This window comes from Monodelphis domestica, chromosome 4 (genome assembly GCF_027887165.1).
Source record: "Monodelphis domestica isolate mMonDom1 chromosome 4, mMonDom1.pri, whole genome shotgun sequence".
In the NCBI taxonomy this organism is placed as follows: Eukaryota; Metazoa; Chordata; class Mammalia; order Didelphimorphia; family Didelphidae; genus Monodelphis; species Monodelphis domestica.
This window is the reverse complement of record NC_077230.1, coordinates 68430991-68457903: the sequence shown is the minus strand read 5'-3', so window position 1 is coordinate 68457903 and position 26913 is coordinate 68430991. Positions and strand designations below refer to the sequence as shown.

The following is a 26913-nucleotide window of genomic DNA, read 5'->3' as shown; positions in this document are numbered from 1 at the left end:
GAACCAAGAAAACATTGTACACAGAGATTGATACATTATGGCACAATCAAATGTAATAGACTTTACTTCTAGCAGTACAATCAGGAGGAACTTCTGAGAAAGAACACTATCCAATCCAGAGAAAGAACTGTGGGAACAGAAATGCAGAAGAAAAACATAATCGATTACATGATTCAATGGGGAGAGGATTGGGGTTTTGATGTTAAAAGATCACTCTATTGCAACATGAATAGCATGGAAATAGGTTTTGAACAATGATACATGTATAATCCAGTGGAATTGCTTGTCAGCTCAGGGAGGAGGCGAGGAAAGAGCGAGGATTGGGAAATCATGACTCATGTAACCATGGAAAAATAGTATATAAAAAAACCTCCCAAAACCTGAGAGTCAATAATACTGAAAATCTTTACCCAAGATAAAGCATAATAGACTAGAATTGTTTAGTGTAATGGTTTACTACTTCTACAGTATTTTTTACTCAGAATTTCAATATCTTATTACAAAGTTTTAAAATTCTATTTTTTGAAATTCTGAACTTAAACACACACACAAAAAAAGCATTTCCATAAACAGAGTAGAACAGAAAAGAGGATAGTATGTGAAACCATCAATGTCTACTCCACATGGCTAATTTTGTTTTTAAAGTATATAATAAATAAAGCTTGGTACATTCAAAGCTATCCTCTTGGGCTGTTCTTCCTTCTGAACTTCATTCTGGTTTCTTCCATTCATTAAAAAAAAAAGAGTTTCATGACTATTTTAGCCCTCTTTTCCTTTTTGGCATCATTATGCTAGTTCAACTTTTCTCCTTCAAGTTAAAAAACACCCCTTTAAAAAATTCAAAGATATTTTATTTTTCTAATTACACATAATAACAATTTTCAATATGAAAGGTTGGGGTATGACCTCTGGGGTCATCCACTTTCAATTTTAAATCTGTAATGCTACTACATATTCCTATGATTATGGAATTGCTCCCATTGTCAGTCCAAGTACACAGGGGAGAAGGAATATTACTCCAATAATATGCTTTACAATAGAAATCTCATCCCTTTCTCAGCTATATTTTCCTAAATCAATGTCTTGATTCTCTGTATATTACAAATCATCTTCCTTTCTTTTCTGTTTTTCCCTGTTTTTAAAAGTAAAAGTGTTTATTAATATGTCAAGGTAGCAAGACATTGTTAGGCTGATTGCTAGAGAAAAGCCCAGCTTTCAGGCTAGGCCTGTTTTTTTTTTTTATACTTTTTAAAATTTAGAATATTTTTCCATGGTTACATGATTTATAATTTCCCAATCCTTGCTCTTTCCTCCCTCTCTGAGCTGACAAGCAATTCCACTGGGTTATACATGTATCATTGTTTAAAATCCATTTCCATATTATTCATATTTTAATGCCCAAACCCCAATCCTATCCCCATTGAACTACATGTTTTAATTTGCGGTTCTGCTCCCACAGTTCTTTCTCTGGATGTAGATGATGTTCTTTCTCCTAAGTTTGTCTGGATTGTCCTGGGTCATTGCATTACTGCTAGTAGAAAAGTTTGTTATGTTCGATCATGTCATAGTGTATCAGTCTTTGTGTACAATGTCCTCCTGGTGCTGCTCCTTTTTCTCTGTATCAATTCCTGAAGGTCTTTCCAGTTCACCGGGAATTCCCCCATTTCACCATTCCTTGGAGCACAATAGTATTCCATCAGCAACAGATACCACAATTTGTTCAGCCATTCCCCAATCAATGAACACCTCATCATTTTCCAATTTTTTGCCAACACAAATATTTTTGTATAGGTTTTTTTCCTTATTATCTGTTTGGGGTACAAATCCAGCAGTGGCATGATTGGGTCAAAGGATAGACAAAGAAATACCCTGCTAATGAAAATAATCATAATCAAGTAAAGAAAATTCACAGAGTCATGACAAAATATGTTTGTCTCTTTCTGTATCTTTAATTCTGTCTGGAGGAAGTAACATATTTCCTCATCAGCATTTCTACTCACAGAAACAGGAATCTCAGTAATTGCTTTGATCAGAATTCTTAAGTCTTTCAAGGTTGTTTTTCTTTACAATATTGCTATTTATTCTTCTGGTTCTATTCACTCAATTAAGTTCATATGTCTTCCAATGATTCTTTAAAATTGTCTCTTTTTTGTATCTCATAGTTCAATAATATTACATTAAATTCATATACCATAAATTAATTATTTAGCCATTCCCCAACTGATGGACACCCCCTTACTTTCCATTTCTTTGATAAATCAAAAATAACTGCTATGAATTTTCTTGTTGTTCAGTCATTTCAGTCAAGTCTGAGTCTTCATGACCCCACTTGGGGTTTCTTGGCAAATATATTGGAGTGGCTTGTCATTTCCTTCTCCAGCTCATTTTATAGATCAGGAAACTGAGGCAAATAGGGTCAGGTGAAAAGTTGTCCAGGGACACAGAATCTGATTTTAACTTAGGAAGATGAATCTTCCTGCCTCCAGACCTGATACTTTATCCACTGTGCCACCTAGCTGCCCCACTGCACTATATAATCTTGTACTTCTATTTCCTTTTCCTTTTTCTTTGAACTCCTTTAGAGATAAACCATGGTATTGCTGAATCAAAAGACATATACCTTTTAGTGACTTTGGGGATACAGTTCCAAACTGCTTGTCATAATGGCCAGACAAATTCACACCTCCGTTAACAGTATATTAGTGAGCCAATTTTTCCCAAGCCCCTCCAACAATTACTATTTTGAATTTTTTCTTATCTGCACCAATCTGATGGGTGAGACATTGAACCTCAGAGCTGTTTTAATTTTAATTCCTCTTATTATTAGTGATTTGAAGGTCCCTCTGCCATCAGTTCAGTTCAGTCATTTTATAGTTTGTGTTCAACTCTTTGTGACCTCATTGGGAGTTTTCTTAGCAAATATACTGGAGTAGTTTGCCATTTCCTTCTCCAGTTCATTTTACAGATGAGGAAACTGAAGCAAACACAGTTAAATGACTTGCCCAAGGTCATACAATTAATGTCTGAGGTCTGATATGAACTCAGGAAAATGAGTCTTTCTGACTCCAAGCTTGGTATTCTCACATCTGTGCCACATAGCTATAGCTCTCGACCTTTTTTCCCCCCTTCTGGCTATTGATATCTTAGGTTTCCACTTTTCAGAGCTGTCAGTTCATATCCTTTAACCACTTCTCTATTGTGGGGCATGATTCTTGTTCTTATATATCTGAATCAATCTCCTGTATATTTTGGAAATTAGGTCTTTACCAGAGAAACTTGTCACAAAGATTTCCCCCTAGTTTCTATTTCCTCTTGGCACCCTTCCCAGTAGCATCTTCACAAGTTTAAAAAAGGTGTGAAAAAGAAAGGACATCAACACCACTGGTTTATAACAGAAGCAATCTATTCCCTTCCATTGCTTCTCTTTTCTCTAGGCCCAAGATCACTGTACTTACTTTTCCTTAAAAAAGAAAAAAAAACTGAAATGCTTGTCTTTTCTTTTAAAACATGAATCTTCCTTGATAAATAATCCTTCAAAGCTGAAATTTGTTTTGATGGTGGCTATTCCACCCCAGAATTTTCCTCTTCACTTCATGTCTCACTTTATCCCTATCAGTTTTCCTTTTGAGTTTGATGTCTTTTTATACCAAATTCTCTGTGTATAATAGATAACTGGAGGTGTATGTTGAACTCTCTTTTTTTTTGGTTTTGATATGAATGAGGTTCATTTGATGCTTGCTCTTCCATATTTGTATAATTCTTGTAAAGCATCCCAGTTACATGGAATACCAAGTTCTACTCTTTCTTTATTCTTTCTATATTAATGTACTCCATTTACTGCTCCTCTCCCGTTTTTTTGGCCTCTTAAAATCATTGGAATAAAATCATTCCACTGTTATGCCCTCTATTTACCTTCAAGACATAATAGTTCTCATGGTAGCTAGGTGGCTCAGTGGATTGAGAGCTGGGCCTAGAGATGGGAGATCTTGAGTTTAAATCTGTTCTCAGATACTCCCTAGATCTCTGACCCCTATTGCCTAACCCTTAGTGCTCTTCTGTCTGGGGAACCAATATACAGTATTGATTCTTAGATGGAAGGTAAAGATTTTAAAAACAAAGACTTAATGGCTCTGAATGGACCTTTGTTTCTTTTCCATACCTCCCATCCCCATTAGGACATTAGCACTAGTCTGCTATTCCAGTGATGTCAGATGCAAATAGACACAGATCCTTGCCAGCAGCATATTAACTTAGAAAACCACAAATTAGCATTACATATTTCCCAATTACATTTTAATCAAGTGCCCAGGAGAGTGCTGGTCAGCATATGCCAAAGTATTTAATTACTCTGCTCTATTCTATTAATGATCCATTTTCCCTCCTGTAGGATTACACTCAGCTTTTCAGGTTGTTATTCTTGACTCTCAGTTATTCTATTTTCTGTATTTTTTGTATTATGGAATATTATATTTCTAGATAGTTTGTGTGATCTTAACTATGACTTCTGGCAAAAACTCTTTCTTCTGATTGCTTGTAGTATATATATATATATATATGATGTATAAAGTTTAGAATTTGGTAATGATCTATGATCTTCTTTATACTTTTCTTTTTGAGGTTCCTTATAAGAAAGAATTGGTAGATATTTTTTTCTGTTTTTACTTTGTCCTTTGGATCTAATTGATCTGGACAGTTTTCATTCATTTTTTGAAATATACTGTTGAAGTTTTGGGGGTGATAAACATTGTTGGACAATAGTTTCAAAGAATCAGATGATTCTTAAATTACTTACATGTGACCTGTTTTCCAAGTCAATTATTTTAGATATCAGATATCTTTCTCTGCTATACTCTATTTCTTCAATCTTTTGATATTATTCTAATTTTTATTATAGTCACCTGGAGAAATTGATTTATATCACAACTATGCTAATTTTTAGAAAACCTATTACTTGGGTTAAATTTACAACTTTCTCTTCTAAAGTATTTATTCTCCTTCTAATTCTTTACTCTTATTCTATTTTCCTCTCTTCCTTGCTTCTAGATATTTATGTAATGTTTGTGGAAAATACATTTTTCCTGACTCTCTGCTTGAAAATTGCAGATTTACCCTCTTCTTAGTTGGATTTTCTTCATGGTGATTGCTGTCTTCTTGGGCTTAGTTGTAGCTCTAGTGTTAGATCCTAAATTAAGGCTTTGTTCTAGGACTAGTCTCTATCTTCTGATGAGCCTTTGGGTAGCAAAGTCAGCCTTCCTTGGTCTTGCCCTGAGTCAAATGGGTTCCTGGATTTATAACCTCTTCTCCAAATGTATATTAAGCAATGATAAATGTTAGGTCCCCTTTAGTCTTTGAAATTAATAGCATTTTCGGAGCCCTCTATGATTTCCCAGGGCAGAGTTTTATAGATGTTTAAGTCCTTTCATTCTTAGAATTTCTATACTCTGCTTGATTGATGCTATTCTCATAATGTCACTGCTGTTGTCAGTGGCTTCCAAAGTGATGGATTTGATGGGGCTTTCTTCTAGGAATGCTTCATTCTTATTATTGTCTCTGCATACAGATTTGTGATGGCATTTGGTGCCTCTGGTCACCTACTAGGAAGTTTCCATCTTGTTTTCCCTTTCCTATTTCCCTATTGTAAAAATAAATTAAAAAATTATAATGGTGGGTGTGAAGATTGAATTTAGCTATCTCCTGATTGTAACAATGAAGATACTTAGCTCTTTCTTTATTGTGAAGATAAAATTATAATCTCATTGTGACACTGAAGGTACTTAGTTCTTACTTTATAGTGAAGCTAGAATTTTAAGCTACAATCTATTTTTAGCTCTTAACTACAAAAAGGTGTTAAGTAACTACAAAAGGTGAACTACAACAGAGGTGTTAAGTAACCTAAAAAATATAATCTAACCAAAGAAGGTGAGAACTAAAGAATGGGTAGTCCTGGAGAAAAGTGTCTGCTGTGATTGGTAGATGTGAAAATTTAGAGGAGGTGACCCAAGAGAAAAAGGTCTTTAAATAGAGAAAAAAAAAGACTGAAGAATTTATTTCAGATTCAGACATTCAGATGAGTTCGGACAGAGTCAGTCACCCAAGATTGGAGTGAAGGACAGAGGAGCGACTGGAAGACCGACACCCAGACTTCTTTTAGACTATCACCATTGGTGAGTGAAAAGCTGACTTAGTGACCCCACCTTTCTGGAGGCATGAAGCCTCCAGGAAAGGCCCAAATTCTTAAGACTCTCTTCCCCTGGCTGGAACTTAGAAATTCTAACAGATATAAGAAGAAGCCAGTGTTCTTGTATTCTTGCTCTCTCTCTCTCTCTCTCTTTCTCTCTCTCTCTCTCTCTCTCTCTCTCTCTCTCTCTCTCTCTCTCTCTCTCTCTCTCTCTCTCTCTCTCTCTCTCTCTCTCTCTTTCTCTCTTTCTCCTTAATATCTTCCATTCAATTGTAAATATTGTAAATAAAACTACCAAAATTTCATTTACTTTAGTAATTCATTTTGGAATTTAGAATTAAATCCCTGATGACCACATAATTAAATAATATATTCAAAGTCCAACCACAATTAATTTTAAGACGAGGTATACAAAATAGATAGAAAAACTGTTCAAAACTTTTTAACTTGCCAATCAGGTTCAAACAGACATTTCTGATAGAGGTAATCAAAAGTATCCTCAGTGATGAAGTGAAGCTCAAATGTGAACTTCCCTTCAGGGCCAAGCACAAGGATGCTAAAGAGACTCTTATCATAAACATAAAATATTTATTGAAATATATAAGGATAAATGAAGAATTTCTAATTCTAAGGGATTCTAAATCCACCTAAATAAACTCCCTGGTTCTGCAAAGAACCATTTCTCCTGTATTTCACAGGTTACCCTAATCCTCCCTGATCTGACTAACCCAAATTTATACTATCTAAATAAAAACTACCGCTAATATCCTTATAAATCTTAACTTCACCTTCAAATGATAAAATAGCAAAGGCTAGCTGGTTGAGTCTCAACAAGAATCAAGAATTTTAGCAGACTCAGAGTCCAAACCAAAGACCAAGCTTTTCTTTGGTCTTCTCAGAGTTAAACAATCTATAAAACCACAATAGATATTCAATAGTGTTTCCCAAGTTGGGAAAGGAAAACACTGAGCTCCTTCAGATCTTTCCCTCAGACAGAGAGGGGCAAAGATATTACCTCCTCTAGCCCTGAGAGAGTCTCTGAAAGTGTGTCTCTGCCAACAGCCAGAGAGCAACTACCAACTGCCAGAGAGAATAACTGACATAGAAAAACGGTTATAACTGTCACATCTGAAATTAACATGCTCTCTCAGCTCTGCTCCAAACTCTAGGTCTTTTCTCAAGCAGCCACTTTATTTCTTATCTCTAAACTAATAAAACAACAATTATTTCCTAATATCATCCTTACACTATGGACTTTTGACTGATTTTTAAAAATATAGTTTTGGAGTAGATGAGATCACTTACTCTAACTGGACATCGTATTGCTTGTACTTCCATTTTGTAAAAAAATAAAAACAATACTGGAAGACAATTATTTGAGTCATCCTGACATTTATTTGTAGAAAGTTATCTTTTACAATTTAAGCAGCCATTTTCACCAGTCATGCTACAATGATATAATTGTGATCATACCACAATAATTGGTATTCATAATGATAATCCTGAGTTACCAAGGAAAGTTTGCAAATGTTTCTGACCTCTTGAACAGATGATCTGGAAAAATTATTTTAATGTGTTTGTGATTTAAGGGACAAGCTTAAGTTATGCATAAAAGTAAGTAGGTGAAATCATTTATTTCCTAAAAGTATGATAGCAACCTCTTATTATCCCAGTAACCAAAAAGGCTATTATAAGCCCCACTCTACCTATCACCCAGCTAAAATATCAAGTTCTGAATAAAGTACCCCAAATAATTCAACTTTCCACTGGTTTTTGGGTTGGGGAGGACTTTGAAAACTGTTTTTGATTTGTTTGTTTTTTAAATGATGCACTGGGCACATTAGCCCATGCTCTTTCAAAGTATTGGAGCCACTTTGTGTACTTTCAAAGTGATCTCTTGTAGCATTCAGGGGAAGAGGAAACTTGACAGGTTGGAAAGCATTTAGAACATTTTACTTACCTCCCAACTGTAACTTTACTTCTACTTGCTGTGAAATATCATCTGTTGCTACGTAGCAAGTGTAAACTCCCTCATCTCCAAGGTTTAAACTCTTAAGTGTAAGGGAAGCATTTCCATCATTGATTTCATTGAGAAAAAGAAATGTCCTGTTGGTATAGGTTGGATCTTGTAGTTCCAGGTGGTCCTTTTCATTGTAGTAGCTATGTATATTCCTTTCTTTTTTCTTCCAATGAATCAATACGTTAGGCCCTTTTTTACCTTTGCAAGGTAAGATCACATTTTCACCAAGCCTTCCAGTAACAGTGGTCAAAGGTAAAATTGATTTATAAAAGTGATGAAAGGTCATTCCATCTAAAAGGAAATAGACAAAAATAATTGCAATAAGAATAATTAATGAATGGAAAACACCAAAAATATCAAGGGCTATGTCAATCCTAAGTAACTGTGCCATAACAAGAGCGGGACAGCTGGGCTTTGTTCCAAGATGCTGAATTTTAAAAGGGTGGAAAAAAATTAACAAATGAGCTTATCACCTAGTTTACAAGAATAGGGAGTGGTCTCTAATAGTCACTGTAGATGAAGAGAATGTATTCATGAATACCGTGAGTTTAGGGAGGATATCTTCCCAGAAAAGAAGAACCAGAGTTATTAGATTGCATAAATAGAAATTCTCAGGTTCTATTCTACTTTCCCTCCATACTCTAAGAGTGCTTCAAAAACTATAGAAATCCAATCTTGTACCTAAGAAATCGAAGCTGTGAAGCCCAGGCTATCATGGAATTCAAGTTGGAAAATTCTCACATCATCACCAGTCTTTGTTCCCGACTACCACTAATGAATTTGTTTTAATTACATCTTATATTATTTTCACATTTTGAATTACTAAGTTAATTGTATCTTTGCTTTCACTGCCTGTGCTCCAAGCACCAAAATTGCTACTTAGAACCGTGATGGTAAGTCAAGAATCATTATAATAGACACATGTTTTAATTCTGAAAATAGCCTATTCATATCCTTTGACCATCTACCAACTGGGGAATGATTCATATTCTTATATATTTAACTCAGTTCTATATGTATTTGATAAATGTAACTTAATTCTCTACCTATCTCAATTCTTTATCAGAGAAACTTGATGTAAAATTTCCCCATTTCCTACATATCTTTTAATTTTTGTTACATTGATTTGTTTATATAAAACTTTTTTAATTTGATGTAATCAAATTTATTCATTTTATATCTCATTATGCTATCTCTTTTTTGTTCATAAATTTATCTTTATCCATAATTTAACATCCATGATTGTCTAAACTGTGTAACATTTTGACCTTATTTCACTATAGAGTGTGAGATGTTAGTCTACCTAGTTTCTGCCAAACTCTTTTCCAGTTTTCTCATAAATTTTTGTCAAATCATGAGTTCTTGTCCTGAAATCTTGAATCTTTGTGTTTATCAAATAGTGCTTTATTACTGCGTATTGGCAACCTAATCTATTACACAGATCCATCATTCTTTTTCTTAGCCAGTACCAGTTTGTTTTGATGTTTATCACTTTGTAATACAGTTCAAGATCTGGTATTGCTAAGCTAATTCCTTCATAATTTTTTTATTCATTTCCTTGATATTCTCCACCTTTTGTTCTTATAGATGAATTTTGTTATTTTTTCTAGCTCTAAAACAATTTTTTTTTATAATTTAGTTGGTATGGCACTGAATAAGTAAATTAATTTAGGTTAAATCATCATTTTATTATATTGGTTCAGTCTACCTAGGAGGAATTAATATTTCTCTAATTGTTTCTATATGACTTTATTTGTATGACAAATATGTTGTAATTTTATTCATAATCCCTGAGTTTGTCTTGGCAGGAAGGCTCCCAAGTATTTTTTACCTTTTTAAAATTTTTATTTATTTTTGTTTTTTATTTTTTGTTCTATGGTTACATATTTCTTATTGACTCCCTCCCCCTTTTCTCTCCCTCTCCCAGAGTTAACAATCCATTTTGTTGGGTTATACATATATATCACTCAAATCCTATTTCCATATCATTTATTTTTGTAATAAAGTAATCTTTTAAAACCCAAATCCCAAATCACATACCCATATAAACAAGTGATAAATCATATGTTTTCTTCTGGATTTGTACTTCCACAGTTCTTTCTCTAGATGTGGATAGCATTCTTTCTCATAAATCCCTAGTATTGTCCTGAAACATTGTATTGCTTTTAGTAGCAGAGTCCATCATATTTGATCATCCCACAATGTTTTAGTTACTGTATATGTTCTCCTAGTTCTGCTTATTTCACTCCACATCAGTTCACTAGATCTTTCCAGTTCTTATGGAAATCAAACAATTCATCATTCCTTATTGCATAGAGTATTCTATCACCACCATATACCACTATTTGTTCAACCCTTTCCCCAACTGAAGAACACCCCTCATTTTCCAATTTTTTGCCACCAGAAAAGTACAGCTATAAATATTTTTGTACAAACAGAATCTTTCCCAATTTATTTTTATCTCTTTGGGATACTAATCTAGTAGTGATATTGCTAGATTAGAGAATATGCATTCTTTTAAAGACCTTTGGGTATAATTCTAAATTGCCTTCCAGAATGGTTGGACTTGTTCACAACTCTAGCAGCAATGCATTAGTGTCCCAATTTTACCACATCCCTTTTAACATTAATTATTTTTCTTTACTGTCATTTTGGCCACTCTGCTAGGTATAAAGTGGTACCTCAAAGTTGTTTTGATTTGCATTTCTCTAATCAGGAGGTGTAAAGGTTAAAATTTAAGGGAAACTGAGGCAGGTAGAAATTAGTTTCTCTCTGCAAGGAGTATTATATTTTTAGAGTTTTATTAAAGGTTGAGAATTTAAGAAAATACAAGTAAGAAAGGCACGTGCTAGGTGGGCCAAGAGGCCCAATTCAATTTCACTCACATCATGAGAGACGCTTCTGCTGGGAAGCGGAAGTAGGAAAAGGGGCCTCAGTATGTGGAGAACTCCTTTAAATAATAATTTGTGTTCTCGCCCAGGTGAGAATTCAGTGTGATTACAAAGCATTCTGAGAAGTAGAGCAAGGTCTTCTGGGGATTGAAGTCCTGGATTCAAGTCTCCATTTTTACCGAGGGACTTAGAACATTTTTCATATGATTATTTATAGTCTTGATTTCTTCATCTGAAAACTACCTATTTATATCCCTTGATCATTTGTCAGTTGGGGAATGATATGATTTCTTATTAATTTGACTTAGTTCTTTGTATATTTGAAAAATTAGACCTCTGTCAGAAAATGTAGTTATGAAAACATTTTCCAAGTTTGTTACTTCACTTCTAATTTTGGTTGCATTGACTTTGTTTGTACAAAACCTTTTTAATTTAATATATTCAATAATTATTCATTTTACATCTTGTAATGTTTTCTATTTCTTGCTTGGTTTTAAATTTTTTCCTTTCCCATAGATCTGACAGATATCCTATTCCATGTTCATCTAATTTACTTATAATATCATTATGTTTAAATCATATACCCATTTTGAACTTGGTATGGGATATGAGATATTGATGTAAGCCTAATTTTTGACATACAGTTTTCCAATTTTTCCAATAGTTTTTGTCAAATAGTGGGTTCTTAACCTAAAAGCTGGGGTCTTTGGGTTTATGAAACACAAGATTGCTGACATCACTTACCCCAAGTCTATTCCACTGATCCTCTCTTCTGTCTCTTAGCCAGTACTAGATTGTTTTGGTGATCACTACTTTATTGTATAGTTTAAGATTTGGTACTGCTAGGTCACCATCCATCACATTTTTTTTCATTAGTTCCCTTGATATCCTTGATCTTTTGTTCTTCCAGATGATTTTGTTATTATTTTTTCCAATTCTCTAAAATAGTTTTTTGGTAGTTTGAAAAGTAGTGGCACTGAATGAATAAATTAATTTGGGTAAAATTGTCATTTTTATTCTATTAGCTCATTCTACCCATGAGCAAAAAAAAAAAAGTAACCATTTTTTGGGTCTTATTGCTATAGCTAGCATTCCTAGAATGATATTGAATAATAGTGGAGATAATGGCATCCCTACTTAAACAAGAAAAAAATGATAAAAAATACAATTTGGAATTAACTTCCAGAATAGTTATTACTCAATTCTTTCTTTGACCAGTCACCTCAGGGCCTGAAAGGGGTCTCTTCCCTGAATTTCAATATTAGTTTCATCTTTTTGGAATGAAAGACTGGATCTTAGTACCAATAACTTCAGCAGAAGGACAAAATGGAGATTGCCTAGGTGTCTCAATAGCACATTCTTTTCAAGGGGTGTTGAATGACCTAATCTAGATCCCTGAAGTCAAATTCAGTTACAAAAGGTTAAGCCAGAGTTCTTTACTAGAAAGTCAGAGAGACTCTGGGCAGAGCTGTTCCCCTCCCTCTCTCCTTGGACCTGAGGACATTCCTCACTTTCCCAGCAACCAATGGGAGTGCTTCCTCCCGAGGTGAGAGGGGTGGGGGAAGTGAAGGAGGATGTGGCCCATCACTCTATCTCTAAAAGGTTTGCTATCAAGTAGTATGCCAATGAACAGTATTATCTGGGAATGTATTGACTTAGAAAATCACATGTTAAATTTATGTATTATTGTTAAGTATTTACTACTTACATTTTAATCCATTTCTGCTGCTTCCAAAGTGCCTGTCCATACCAATGGAATTACATGTTTGATAGCTCTGATCTAGAAGTATTCTTTGTTCTTGGTTTTGGTAACCACTCAACCCATTTCCCCAAGAAAGGCCTTCTGTTGTTAATCTGTCCTAACCATCTTCCAAGGAGGGTTGTATCAACAGATTTTTGGACCAAAGAAATATGATTTTTAATGGTTTGGGGTTTACTGAAAGGGAGTTTTTTCATATATTTTCATAATTCCAACCCAGAAGAATTTTTTAAATATGTAAAATAAAATATACAACTAGGATTATACAGAAAACCTCTATGGAATAGTTATAGAAAGTATTTTCAAAGCAGATCCCAGGTTAAGGATCATCCTTCTCTTCAACATATGATTCTCCCTCTAAATACAGTAAATAAAGTTTACCACTTAATGCAGCCAGAATCAGGAAATAAAGTAGCAATTGGGACTTCATGACTTCCACAGCACATATTTATTAAGCTCCTGAAGAAAAAAGCAAAGCAAATATCTTTCAGAAAGGAATGCATCACCTGGAATCATCTCATATAATCTACTTCAATCACCTAACCAACATTTATTAAAAGCCTATTCTGTGCCAGAGACGATGTTAGCAGTAATTTGTTATCCCTCCTTCCACAGAATGTATCCAAAAGAGTTATCCCAAAGTTGGAGTATTCTTTGATTCTGTATCCTTTAAGAGCCATAGTTCTCAAGTCCCCACAAATGAAATGATTTATTTTCTAATGAACCCCAGATGACATGATTAGTTCAAAGCCAATGCATTTAATAAAATATAATAAGAAAAGTAGCAATAAAACATTTCCCTCATTAAATTCAGGGTCCACTCTACAACAAAAACACCATTAGTGGAAGTATGAATATACAAAAATATGTATAAATTGGGGCACACAGAGGGCACACAGATGGACAGAACACAGACGTGAAGGGGTAACTCATAACACTAGAGGGCTATCAGGATTTTCTGGATGTGAAAATGTACTGCTTTCATCATTTCATGTCTCTGCTACTGACTGCTGGGTGTCATATCTCTGTTATGTCTCTCTGTCTCATGGGTTTTTCATCTCTCTGCTAGATATATCATTATACTACGAGACCTTTTATGGTCCAATGATCTCTACAACCAGCTTATTGGATTCATTTCTTTAGGGCTACCATTTTGTTACCTCAACTCCAGTCTGCTATGGCAGAAGTATCAAACTCAGATGGAAATGCAACCCTGTGGGCCACATGACATAGTTTTCTACTTAAAATTTTTTGCATTTATATTCACTGGGGGAAATGGGTCTATAATCATCTTTCTCTGTATTTGATCTTCCTGGCTTAGATATCAAAACCATATTTATGCCATAAAATAAATTTGGTAGTGTAATAAATAATAATAAGGGACTATATTGATTGGTTATTGATAACTAACAGATCAGGCAGTTGTCTTCTTTCTTCAGTCTTTCCCTCCTCCCTCTATACCTCTCTTCCTCCCTTTTCTTCCCCTCCCCCTTTTCTTCTTCCTCTTATGGTTTCTTTAAATCAACTCAGGGGTGAGTTTATGATGCTTCAAATGAAATACTCTTTCTCTTCTTTATCTTAAGTAAGGGGTTTATTTGGGGAAGACAGAAAGGGATAAGGAATGGAAGTAAGAGGGTTGAGGATTTCCCAAATACTACAATGAGTCTTAGATTGGAAGATGCTGGAATATAGTTCAATTGAGAGAAATGGCTGATAGGTCTGGAAGCTCAGTCACTATCATCAACAGAGCAAGTCAGAGAGATATCTAGACTTTTGTCCTTCTTTCTTCTGCCTTCAAAGTCACAAGACTTTCTTCAGCTTTGAGTCTCCAAAGTCCAAGAGAGGAAAACTTCTTCTTCCCTCTCTCAAGGTAACAAGGTTCACCAAGCAATTGGTTTTCCTCTGTTTCTCCCAGTAACATTCCAAAAAGAACATTCATTTGACTGACAGGTCATCAGCCTCCAATGCTTTTGTCCTTTTGCATGCTTTCCCAATTTCTCTCTTCCACAGTAGGATTCCTTCTTTACCTGTCAGGGTTTTTTACTTTTTTCCCCAAACTATTTATATAGTATTGGAGTTAATAATTTTTAAAATGTTTGGTAGAATTCACTTATAAATCCATCTGGTCCTTGAATTTTTTCTTAGAGTTCATTTATGACTTATTCCATTTCTTTTTCTAAAATAGTGTTATATTTTTTCTTCTGTTAATCGGGGCAATTTTTTTGTAAATATTCATTCATTTTATTAAGATTGTCAGTTTTATTGGCATACAGCTGGGAAGAATAGCTTTGAATAATTGCTTTAATATCATCTCCATTTGTTCTGCATTCACTCTTTTATGATATTGATAATTTGATTTTCTGCTCTTTTTTTTAATTAGCCAATCTCTATTTTACTCCCCCCATAAAACCCATTGTTATTTTTATTATATTAATGGTTCAATTTTTTTTAAGTTTTATTAATTTCTTTACAAGTCAGTTTCCAATTGACAAATGATCAAAAGATATGAACAAGCAGTTTTCAGATGAAAAATCAAAGCTACCAATAATCATATAAAAAAATGTTCCAAATCACTCTTGATTAAAGAAATGCAAATTAAAACAACTCTGAGGTACCACCTCACACCTATCAGATTGGCCAATATGACAGTAAAAGACAGTAATAAATGTTGTAGGCAATATGGTAAAATTTAGACACTAATGCATTATTGGTAGAATTATGAATTGATCCAACTATTCTGGAGAACAAATTGGAATTCTGCCCAAAGGGCTATAAAATAACGCACACCCTTTGATTCAGTAACATTGCTACTTGTCTATATCCAAAAGCAATTTTAAAAAGTGTGGGAAAGGACCTACTTGTACAAAAATATTTATAGCAGTTCTTTTTGTGATGGCAAAGATTTGTAAATTGAAGGATGTACATAATTTACGGAACAGATGTACAAATGATGATGATGGAATATTGTGTTTAAGAAATGATAAACATGATTTCAGAAAGAGCTGGAAAGACCTACATGAACTCATGCAGAGTGAAATAAGTAGAACCAGGAGAACACTGTACAAAGTGACAGCAATATTACAGCAATGAATAACTGTGAAAGACTTGACTACTCTCAGCAATACCACAGTCCAGGACAATTCTGAAGAATTTATGACAAAGAATGCTATCCACCTCCAGAGAAAGGACTGTTGGAGTAGGAATACAGGTCAAAGCATACTATTTTATTTAATTATAAAAACTCTTACCTTCCATCTTGGAGTCAATACTGTGTATTGGTTCCAAGGCAGAAGAGCAGTAAGGGCTAGGCAATGGGGGTCAAGTGACTTGCCCAGGATCACAAAGCTAGGAAGTGTCTGAGGCCAGATTTGAACCTAGGACCTCCTGTCTCTAGGCCTGGCTCTCAATCCACTGAGCCACCCAGCTGCCCCACAAAGCATACTATTTTCATTTGATTTTATTTAGACTTTTATTTTCAGGTTTTTATTTTATATGATTATTTTCTTACAAAAATGAACAAAATGGAAATATGTTTTTCATGCTAATACATGTATAACCCAGGTCAAATTATACACTATCTCCAGGAAGGGGGAGAAAAAGGTTGGAGGGAGGCATTTGGATCATATAACTTCAAAATAATTATGTGGGAAATTGTTGTTACATGCAATTGGTAAAATTTTTATTAATTTTTCCTTTAATTTTCAGGATTTGCATTTTGGTATTTAATTGGGAATTATTAGTTTGTTGTTTTTCCAGGTTTTTTTAAGTTGTATATGCATTCACTGATATGTTTTTTCTCCTTTACTAATGTGAGTGTTCAGAGATATAAAACCCATTGACTGAATCCTACAAATTATATGATGTTGTCTCGTTTTTTGGTATTATTTTTAAATGTATTGGTTGTTCCTATGATGTGGTCTTTGACCCATTCATTCTTTGGGATTAGATTATTTCATTTCCAATTAATTTTTTATTCCATGCTTCAAAAGCCCTTTATTGAATATAATTTTATTGCATTATGATCCAAAAATGTGCATTTAATATTTTTTTCTGAATGTGTTTATCCTACCACATGATAATTTTTGTGAATATGCTATGCACAAATGATATGAGTGTATTTCTTTCTATTCCCTTTTCTTATTCTCAAAGACCTATTATATATAACAAAAAAAATCTATTTCCTTAACTTCTTTCTTATTTATTTTATGGTTAGATTTATTTAGGTTGGAGAAGGGTAAATTGAATTCCTCTACTAATAGGTTTACTTATTATAACTCATTTAACTTTTCTTTTAAAAAACTGGGTGCTATGCCACTTGGTGCATTCATTTTCAGTATTGATATTAACTTCACTGTCTATGGTATCATTTAGCAAAATATAGTTCCCCTGAAAAACTCTTTTAATTAGTTCTATTCTTTTGCTTTATCTGAGATCATGATTGTTACCTGCCTTTTTTTTTTACTTCAGCTGAAGCATAATAGATTCTGCTCCAGTCCCTTATTTTAAGCTCTTATGTGTCTTTCTTTTTCAAATGTGTCTCTCCTTCCTTCCTTCCTTCCTTCCTTCCTTCCTTCCTTCCTTCCTTCCTTCCTTCCTTCCTTCCTTCCTTCCTTCCTTCCTTCCTTCCTTCCTTCCTTCCTTCCTTCCTTCCTTCCTTCCTTCCTTCCTTCCTTCCTTTCTCTCTGTCCCAGACAGCTGTTTGATTTAGGGTGGCAACTGCCATAATCATCTATGGTTTAGCACAAAAGCAAAAAGTAAGCAAAGAAACTAAGATCATTCCACCTAAACCCAATTTGGGATTTTCTTGGCACAGTTTGCCATTTCCTTCTCCAGCTCACTTTATTGATGAGGAAATTGAGGCCAACAAGATTAAGTGACTTGCCCAAGGTTATACAGCTAGTGTCTCAGGTCTACTTTACTTCATCCAGGTCTGGCATTCTAACCACTCCATCACCTCACTGCCCTCATTTAACCACTGATACATCTAGATTTTTCCCTAAAATTGCATCTGAACAATACGGAGCTACTATGTGTTTGTATCCCAGTGGTTCCAAATGCAAATCCTATCCATACATTTTTGTGTTGACTAGAGTCAGTTTGTGCCCCCTTCATAAACTTAGAAATAAGTCAATACTACAAATCAACATTTGCTTTGTTGTTTGATTTTTTTTCTAGATTTAAGAAAGTCATAGAAAAAAATGACATTATGCAGATTAAAATTTTAAAATGTGTTCTACATACATTTTCCATCCGTCCAAAAAATTATTGTCAAACTCTGACTAGCAAATCCTTGCTTTTAGATTGTGGTCTAGAAAGCCTCAATCTCTAAGTAGTTCTGGAGTAACATTAGATTAGTGTGTCTGTAGGGCTTTTGCCATAACCCTAGGCCATATTGACTGCAATAGCCCACAGGTGAGTCAGTCTGCCTTAAGGTCTCTACTCACCCCAATCCATTCTGCATTCAATTGTTAAAGTGATTTTCCTAAATTGTTGGTCTCCTCTGGTCATATTCCCTAGTCTATACACTCTAGTGGCTTCCTATTGCCCCCTAGAGCAAATACAAAAGGCACTATTTGGCATTCAAAGCCCTTTGTGACCTAGTTGCCTTCTACCTTTCTAGTCTTCTTAGCCCGTGGTCCTCAGTATGTTCTATCTGCTCCAGTGACCCTGGTTGCTGCATGAACAAAATACTGCATCTCTTGGCTTTGGGCATTTTCTCCAGATGTCTCCCATACCACTCTGACTACTGACCCCTCCAGGCATCTTTGAAGTCCCCCCAAATCCCCCTTCCTACAAGAACTCTCTGGTATTTCTTAATTCCAGTACTTTCCATCTCATAATTATTTCCTATTTGTCACTGTATAGTTTTCTTTATATATACACATATATATTTGTTTACATGATGTCTTTCCCCATTAGATTATAAACTCCTTGAGAGTCAGGACTGCTTTTTTTCCTTTGTTGTGTCCCCAGAGCTTGGCACAGTGCCTGGCATATAGTAGGCAAATAATAAATGCTATTTAATTGAATTGAAAAAAAAATCTTCATAAAGAGGTTTGCCACATCCAGGAATCATCATTCACACACCATTGTGTATACCTAATCCCTGAAGTCTGGTCTGGTGGATTGCTTGAGTCTGGGAGTTCTGACCTGTAACAGGGCTAAAACCAGACCAGTGGATTAGCTGCTTTTACCTCCAGTATGGTAAAAAATTCAAATTGGAGAGGTAGGGCAACTATGCTAGGCTTCCCGGAAAGGATAAACCAGGGAGCAATTAGGTGGCTCAGGGGATAATTTCAGACCTAGATATGGGAGATCCTGGTTCAAATCTGGCCTCAGACACTTCCCAGCTGTGTGACCCTGGACAAGTCACTTAACCCCCATTGCCTAACCCTTTTAGTTCTTCTGCCTTGGAGCCAATACACAGTATTGATTCTAAGGTGGAAGGTAAGGGTTTAAAAAAAAAAAAGAGTAAGCCAACATAAATCAGTATAAATAAGCAGATAAATTAATTAATGAATAAATAAATATATATATATGAGTAGACTGATAGATAAATAGATAATAGATAGATGGCAAATAGAAAAATAAAAACCAGTGCCATCAAACACTGTTAATCTTAAGGTTTAGATTTACAGGTTGAGCACAGTGGGCTAACTCACAACCTAGGAACTCCTCCAGAAATGTAGATGTTCTGTGCCTTGCTTGTATGCTGAGCAGAAGCAGCTCACTTAACCCAATCTAATTCAATTCAACATTTACTACATGCCTCTGCTCTTCAGGGTACTATGACAGACAGTTGGGAAAATAAAGATAGAAAAAACGAATTCACTCAAGGAATTTTCATTTGACTTACGGGCAGCTGGTGGCCCATTGGATAACATCCTGAGCCTGGAGTCAGGAAGACTTGAGTTTAAATCTAGCCATGGGTGCTTACTAGCTGTGTGACCTTGGGCAAGCCACTTAACCCCCTTTGCCTTAGTTTCCTCAGTTTTAAGAGGGGGATAATTGCATCACCTACTCTGCAGGGCTTTTGTGAGGACCAAATGAGGTAATTTGTGTAAAGTGCCCTGCACATAGCCTGACATAGAGTAGGCACTATATAAAGGCTTGGTTCCTCTCTTCTTCCGCCTTCCTTACCTGTGAAATGAGGTATTTGGACAAAATAACCTCTAAGATTTTTTTCTAGCCCTAAATCTTGGCCATTTGGTATGAAATATAAAAAGATGGGGCTACAGGAGGTGGGTAGTGGTACGTGAGTGAGTCACAAAGAAGTAAATACCATAACATCAGTGCTCTTTTGTTAATAGAAGCTCTATTACCTAATTAATCTTTATTATTACATAATATTCTTCTTCTCACCTCAGTAACTCCAAACTTTCTCCTTCTCTGTGGTTCTTAATTGGCAGAAAATGACTACAACTAACAATTTAATTTTTCTTCTTGTTCAAGGCTGACAAACTTCACAAGAGACTTTTAGCTAGAAAAAAGTATGAGATGCTGTGACCAATGCATGGTCCTATGTGGCAGTCAGTATCCTGGGTGTATGATGTCATTTAAATGCTGTGTCCTCTACCCATCCTCTATTCTTTTTCTGGGTTCTTCTCTGATTAGGCTAGAAGTGTACATTTAAAAAAAATAAATTTATTTGAATGGTTTTTCATTTATTTTTTAATTCATTTTTAAATCTTGAGCTCCAAATTCTCTCCTTCCTTCTAGCTCCTCCCCCACTTGGTTGAGAAAACAGGCAATGTGATACCCATTATATATGAGAAGTCATGCAAGACTTATTTCCATATTAGCCATGTTGCAAAGAAAAAGCAAAAAAAAAGGGGAAAAATACTCTTCAATCTGCACAGAGATTTCATCAGTTCTCTAGGAGTGTAATTTAATCACATTCTCTGGACTTCCAGTCTAGATCAGGTCACTTCCTTTGATCAATCGATTAATCAAAAAAGCACTTATTAAATTTCTATTATGTGCCAGCTACTGGGATAAGTACTAAGGATAAAAAAGCCAAGAGTGAAACAATTCCCCCTCTAAAGGGGCTACATTTTATTAGAGTAGTCAACATATACATCTAATTCAAAACAAAGTAATGGGGCAGAGGGGATGGACTCTAGCGGATGGATGGAGCAGGAAAGGTTTCTTATAGAAGACATACCTTGAGTTGAGTTTTAAAGGAAATTAGAAATTCTTAAAAGTAAAAATAAGTAGGGAGTACATTCTAGGCACATGGAAGGGTTTGTATGATGGCATAGTGTTGGATATGGCCATGTCAGGAAGGGTTTTTAATGTCAAAGGATCCTATATTTGTTCCTCCAAGTAACAGGAAACCATCGGAATTGTTGAGTAGAGGAATGATATTGTTGGAGTTGAACTTTGGGAAAATCACTTTGGCAGCCATGTATAAATCCAGTTATGAAGTCAAACAGGAGTTAGAGTGACCAATGAGTATAGTGGTCCAGGTGAAAAATGATGAGTGCCTGAACCATGTTGGCTAGACCAGTGGAGAGAAATGGATGAACATTAAGATTTCCTGTAGAGGTAAGACTGATAAGATTCAACAACTTACTGTCTATGATGGATGGTGAGAGTGAGAAGATAAGGATAACATGGAGATTATAAGCCTTGGTAACTGGCAGGACAGAAATTATGCCCTGGAAGAAATTTGGAAGCTTGAAAAAGGGGTAGGTTTGTGAGGAAAGATAAAGAGTTTTGGTTTTGGAAACTGCTTTATTTTACTGTGATATTTCATTTTCTTGTTTCATTATTATTTTTAAAATGTAAGTTGGACATTGCTTGGGTTAGAGGATATTTTTTATTTATCAGCTTGAATTTTCCAAGCTGAAATGCTTATATTAATAAATTGATTTTGGCAGGTTTTGACTAAATGAAAAATGTAGATCATTTTTTCTTCTACCTGCTGCTGCTGCTGCTAGGAAGAGAGTCTAAGTCTGAAAATGTATGGTATTCTGCCAAATGCCTTATGGGTATATCTCGTAGTCATCTGCATAGAGATAATAATTAAAACCAAGAGAGCTGATATGCTCATCAAGTGAGAAAGTATAAAGAGGAAAGAGAATGGGAACAAGCTAGAGCCTAACAGAAGCCCATAAATAGGGTGACTGATATGGATTATGAACCATCAAAGGAGACTGAGGAAGAATGGTTGGGAGAGAGGATGCACGAGGAGAGAGGGGAAGGATTTTGCAGTGTCTCATGCTGCAGAAAGGTCAAGAAGGATGTGGACTGAGAAAAAATCATCAGATTTGGCAAGTGGGAGATCACTGGTGTCTTTTGAAAGAAAGGTTTCGATTGAATGATGAGGTGAAATATAAGGCTGCAAAGGGTTGAGAAGTCAGGAGAGAGACTGGAGGTAATAAATTTTGATGACTTTTTCTAGGAGTTTTGTTAGTAATGGAAGGAGAAATATGAGATGATAGATTGGAAATCTAGTAGAGTAAGTGAAGGGTTTGGGGTTTGTCTGTTTTTTTAAGGTTGCTGAGATAGCTATATTTGCAGACATCAGGAGAGGACCCACAAGATACAGAGAGATTAAAGATATGAGAAAGGGGATTACATTAGAGGGTAATTTCCTGGAGAAGACAGAAGATGAAATCTTGAGTAAATATAGAGGGGGTTGGCCTTTCAGAGGAGAAGGGTAGTTTCTGCATCAGAGACTGAAGGTTGATGTAGAAAAGGGAAGGAAAGGTCATAGTAAATGGCTTCTGTTTACTCAGTGAAGGAAGGCAAAGGTCCTCAGCTGAGAAGATAAAGCCATTTGGAATAGTTATTGTAGAATCAATTAGGGAGTTAAAAATGAAAAACTACCTTGCCACAGTGAAATCCCATTTGAGGTTAGAGAATATGAATTTGTAAGGAATACAGTAAGCATAACTTCTTTCAGTTCCATTCAATGGTACTTGAGTAGGGACAAAGGAGGCTGATGGGAAGGGCATTTGAGGTTTGGGATTTGGCAAGGTATGCTTAGTATTAGGTTAGGGGGCAATGGAGCTTGTATCTGAGTTGATCACAGTAGGAACTTTTGATGCTTGTACCCTCCTCCTAATTCCTATTTTTCTTATATTTATTTTATGTATGCTTATTTATGTACATATTTTAAAAAATATTTTAATGTTCATGTTTTGATAGAATTTAAGCTCCTTGAGAGCAGGGACTTTTTCATTCTCATCCTTGTACCCCCTTCATTCAGAGACTTAAGCAAAGAAACTCTTGGGATGATTTCTCCCATATCAAAGGCACAAGGGTTCAGCAGAAATGTTCTTAATTCCTGCTCCTGCTGGAAAGACCAACATGAACTGATGCAGAGTAAAATAAGCAGAACCAGAAGAACATTGTATATAGTAATAGCAACATTGTGGAACAATCAACTGGGATAGACTTGGCTATAATCAGCAGTACAATGACCCAGGACAATTCTGAATGACTTGTGATAAAGAATACTATCCATCTCCAGAGAAAGAATTGTTGAGGTAAGAATGCAGTTCAAAGTATATGATTTTTCAGTTGTTTATTTGAGTATATGATTTGGGGTTTTTGTTTTATAAGATTACTCATTTATAAAAATAAACAATATATAAATATGATTTGTATGATAATACATGGATAACCCAGATGGAATCACCTGCCAGCACCAGGAGAGGGAATAGAAGGGAGGAAGGGAGATAAGTTCAAGCATATAACTTGGGAAAACAAATGGAAATTTATTATATGTAATTCATAAAAAATAAAATAAAATGAAGAATTCACTTCCTACTCCTGGTTAGCAATCCAGGTAAAGCTTTCTATGTCTCTTCATAAATATTCCCCTAGAATCTGAATCCGTGAATGGGAATGCCTGAAGATTACCCACTGCCCAATGCCTCTTTCATTTGCTGGCCTTCAGAGTGTCTGCTGCTCCTCTTCCAGAGATTCCCTTCTCAAAAGTCCTTCTCCTAGAGATACTAGAATAATGTCAGGAAACTCCACTAATGTTACATTCCCAGAGGCTCTCCCAGCCCTGACTTTTTTCCAATTGTATTTGGCACCTAAAAGATCCAGGAATTTACAAGTGAAAAACAACAGCTACTAGCTAAAGTGGAAGAGACTTCTAAGAGAGGTAGATGAGGCAATGGAAACTCTTGAGAAATAAAATGTTTTGCTTATGTTCATATAGAAAAAATATCACAATCCATGTCTCCTGATTCCAGCATTCTTTTTACTACCCCATAATACTCAAACTGCTATGACTAAACTTTTTTCCTGGCTCCTCCCTGGGCACCTTCAGCCTTGTCTACAGCATGAAGAAGCCATCTTAACATCTCTCATTGGACGGTTTCTAAATAAATGAAGATTTTACTTTGTTTTAAACCATTATCTTCTGTCTTAGACTCAATACTGTATATTGGTTCCAAGGCAGAAGATAGGTAAGGGTTGGACAAAAGTGCTTTACTCAGGGTTTCACAGCTGGGAGTGTCTGAGGTCAAATTTGAACCCAGGACCTCCCAACTCTAGGCCTGCCTCTCAATCCACTGAGCTACTCAGCTGCTTCCTTTTTGCTTCTTTAAGAAATGAAATTGTGTTATTTATCCAAGTATAGTGATTCTACCTGACAACGTAAGTTCTTAATGTGGGAAAGGTACTGTGCTTACAGAGTGAATGAGAAATCTTTTTAAAGGACAGACTTGCAGATCACATGCATCTTTAAAAGGGTGGTTTAGGGAAAGAAATTCAGGAAAGGGAAAAGATACAGAGAATTAAATCTCAGGAGAAAATGGAGAACTTAGAGGTGGCAAATAATTAGTTCTCATATTCTAAGAAGCCTCAGTCAGTCATCAAACAGTTGATCCCCTACCCAAGCAGAAAGATGTGACAGCTAAGGGCAGCACCCATTTAGAAGACAAACTTATTTGTAAAATATTAAGGAGATGAATGACATGAGATTACATTCTGTGTATCCCTAAAATAGTGAAAACTATCGAAGAGGAAAATGGGTCTGTAAAAAGCTTGTTTTGAGCCCTAAACCTGATAATCCCAAAATCATTCACAAACAAAGCTGGAAAGATGGCAACAACTTAAAGGAAAATTGAAGAGATTTACCAGCTTTTCTTTAACAATCTCTATTCATATCATCATTGACAATGGAATAGCCATATCTAGACTCCAAAACTTTATGTAGGGATTCATTAAAGTTTTCATACCCATCAAAATATAGCATCACAGCAGTAATGTTTTTGCTGCTGAGAGCTTTGTATGATAAAGGAAAGAATGTAGGCTAGGTGAAAGGAGAATAATATTTTTTTCTTTTTCTTTTTGTTCTTTTTGTTCAAATCAGTTTGCATGCTGAGCCAGAGATGATCCTGGGACTGTTTAACACCTAGTGAGATAGCTGATTACCTAAAATATAAACTCCTCTTTTGGGATTTTAGTCCTAAACAACCTGGGCCCAACCTCTCTCTCCAGCTTCATCAAGATCCAGCCAAACTGGGTTTCTCTCTTTTTCTTCAAATTTGATACTCTAGCTCTTTATACCAATCATTCCCTTGACCCCTCACTGCTTCCTTTTCCTGCCTCAGAGTCTCTCTCTCTTCCATCTTTAAAATTTTTTTAAACTTTTACCTTCCATCTTATAATTAATACTATGTATTGGTTCTAAGACAGAAGAGTGGTAAGGGCCAAGAAATATCTGAGGCCATATTTGAATCCAGGACCCCCTATTTCTAGATCTGGCACACTATCCCCTGAGCTACCTAGCTGCCCCTTCTCTTTCATCTTAAGATGCAACTCAGGTACCATTTTCTACATGAAGCTTTTCCTGATCCCCGTTACTGTCCTCCCTCTCAAACTACTTTGTATTCAATTTCTTTTCTATATAGAAGGTGTCCCAAAAGCTTTCATGAATTTCTTACATTTTGGTAGTTAAAAAAGGCACTAAGAAGGGAGACCCTATATTTGTATTTAGTAACTTCATATTTATGCTGTACATGTTTTTATATGTATGTGTTCTCCCCCCTCCCCACTCCAATACAAACTCACTGTGAGTAAGCATTGTTTCATTCTTAGTACTTATATCCCCAGTACCCAGCACAATGCATGGTACATAATAACAGCTTCATTGATACTTGTTGATTGACCTCATTCTTAGTAGAGGTATCCCTTCCACATTGTGACTTTCCCGTCATGATTTCAATATATCTCAGTTCTACATTAGAAATTAAATGGGAATTTGGGGGGAGTTTTGCAGAAGCCACAAAAAATATGTGAAGGCCAGCAGATGACACAGAAAAAGTTTAGAGAGATACTCAGAAATGCATAAAATATGTTATAGTATTATAAAATATCAATATATTTTATCTTTTAATAGAATAAATATATACAATTCTTTAAAACCTAAAATAAGTAAAAAGTTAGTTTGTGAAAAGAAAACACAAGCCAACAAAGAAACATAAGATATCTTAACATTGACCTACGTATAGACTATGACCAAATACTTAACTTGAATTTTGCAATGAAGCACTGTAAACTTCTAATAAAAGAAAAATAAAAAATATCAGACTTCTTTGGTACAAAAAGAAGGTCAAAATATTTTAAACAGATTTTCCATAATGTGGGGCTGTTGGGCTCCTAATCCCCATGATAGGGAAAGGATACCTGTACATATTAAAAGATGTGTACAATTTAATGACTTTTATGATAAAGTTCCAAATGTTTTTGAGAATGGTTGGACCAATTTACAGGTTCACCAAAAATGTGCTGGTAGTCCTATCCTTTCACAATTGCCATTTCCATTTTTTGGTCACCTTTGCAAATAAGATAGTTGTAAGGTAGAAACTCAAGAGTTATTTTAACTTGCACTTCCCATATTATTAGTGATATGAAAAATTTCCTCCCTCCATAATTGTTGTTAACTTGCATTTCTTATTTTGAAAACATTCTTATTCTTTGACTATTTGTTTATTGAGAAGAATTATTGTTTTTATATAATTGCATTAATTCTATATATATATTGGATGTCAGTCTTTTACCCAGAAATACATTCTACACTCTCCTCCAATTAATTACT

General features: G+C 35.2%; 1 protein-coding gene across 15 annotated transcripts in view; it reads right to left on the bottom strand.

The window, feature by feature from the left end:
- The window catches only part of HHLA2 (HHLA2 member of B7 family), a 236807-nt gene that overhangs the window by 27064 nt on the left and 182830 nt on the right, over positions 1-26913 (bottom strand). For 14 of the 15 annotated variants that reach the window (XM_056793440.1, XM_056793438.1, XM_056793441.1 and 11 more), the window contains 2 exons: positions 13230-13307; positions 8139-8489 (listed from right to left, as the gene is read on the bottom strand). In XM_056793440.1, the coding sequence (XP_056649418.1) occupies positions 8139-8489; positions 13230-13278 (400 nt within the window). In that variant the 5' untranslated portion in view covers positions 13279-13307. Of the gene's footprint in view, positions 1-8138; positions 8490-11833; positions 12066-13229; positions 13308-26913 lie in introns of all 15 variants that reach the window. The other variant, XM_056793450.1, reaches the window with a different exon arrangement.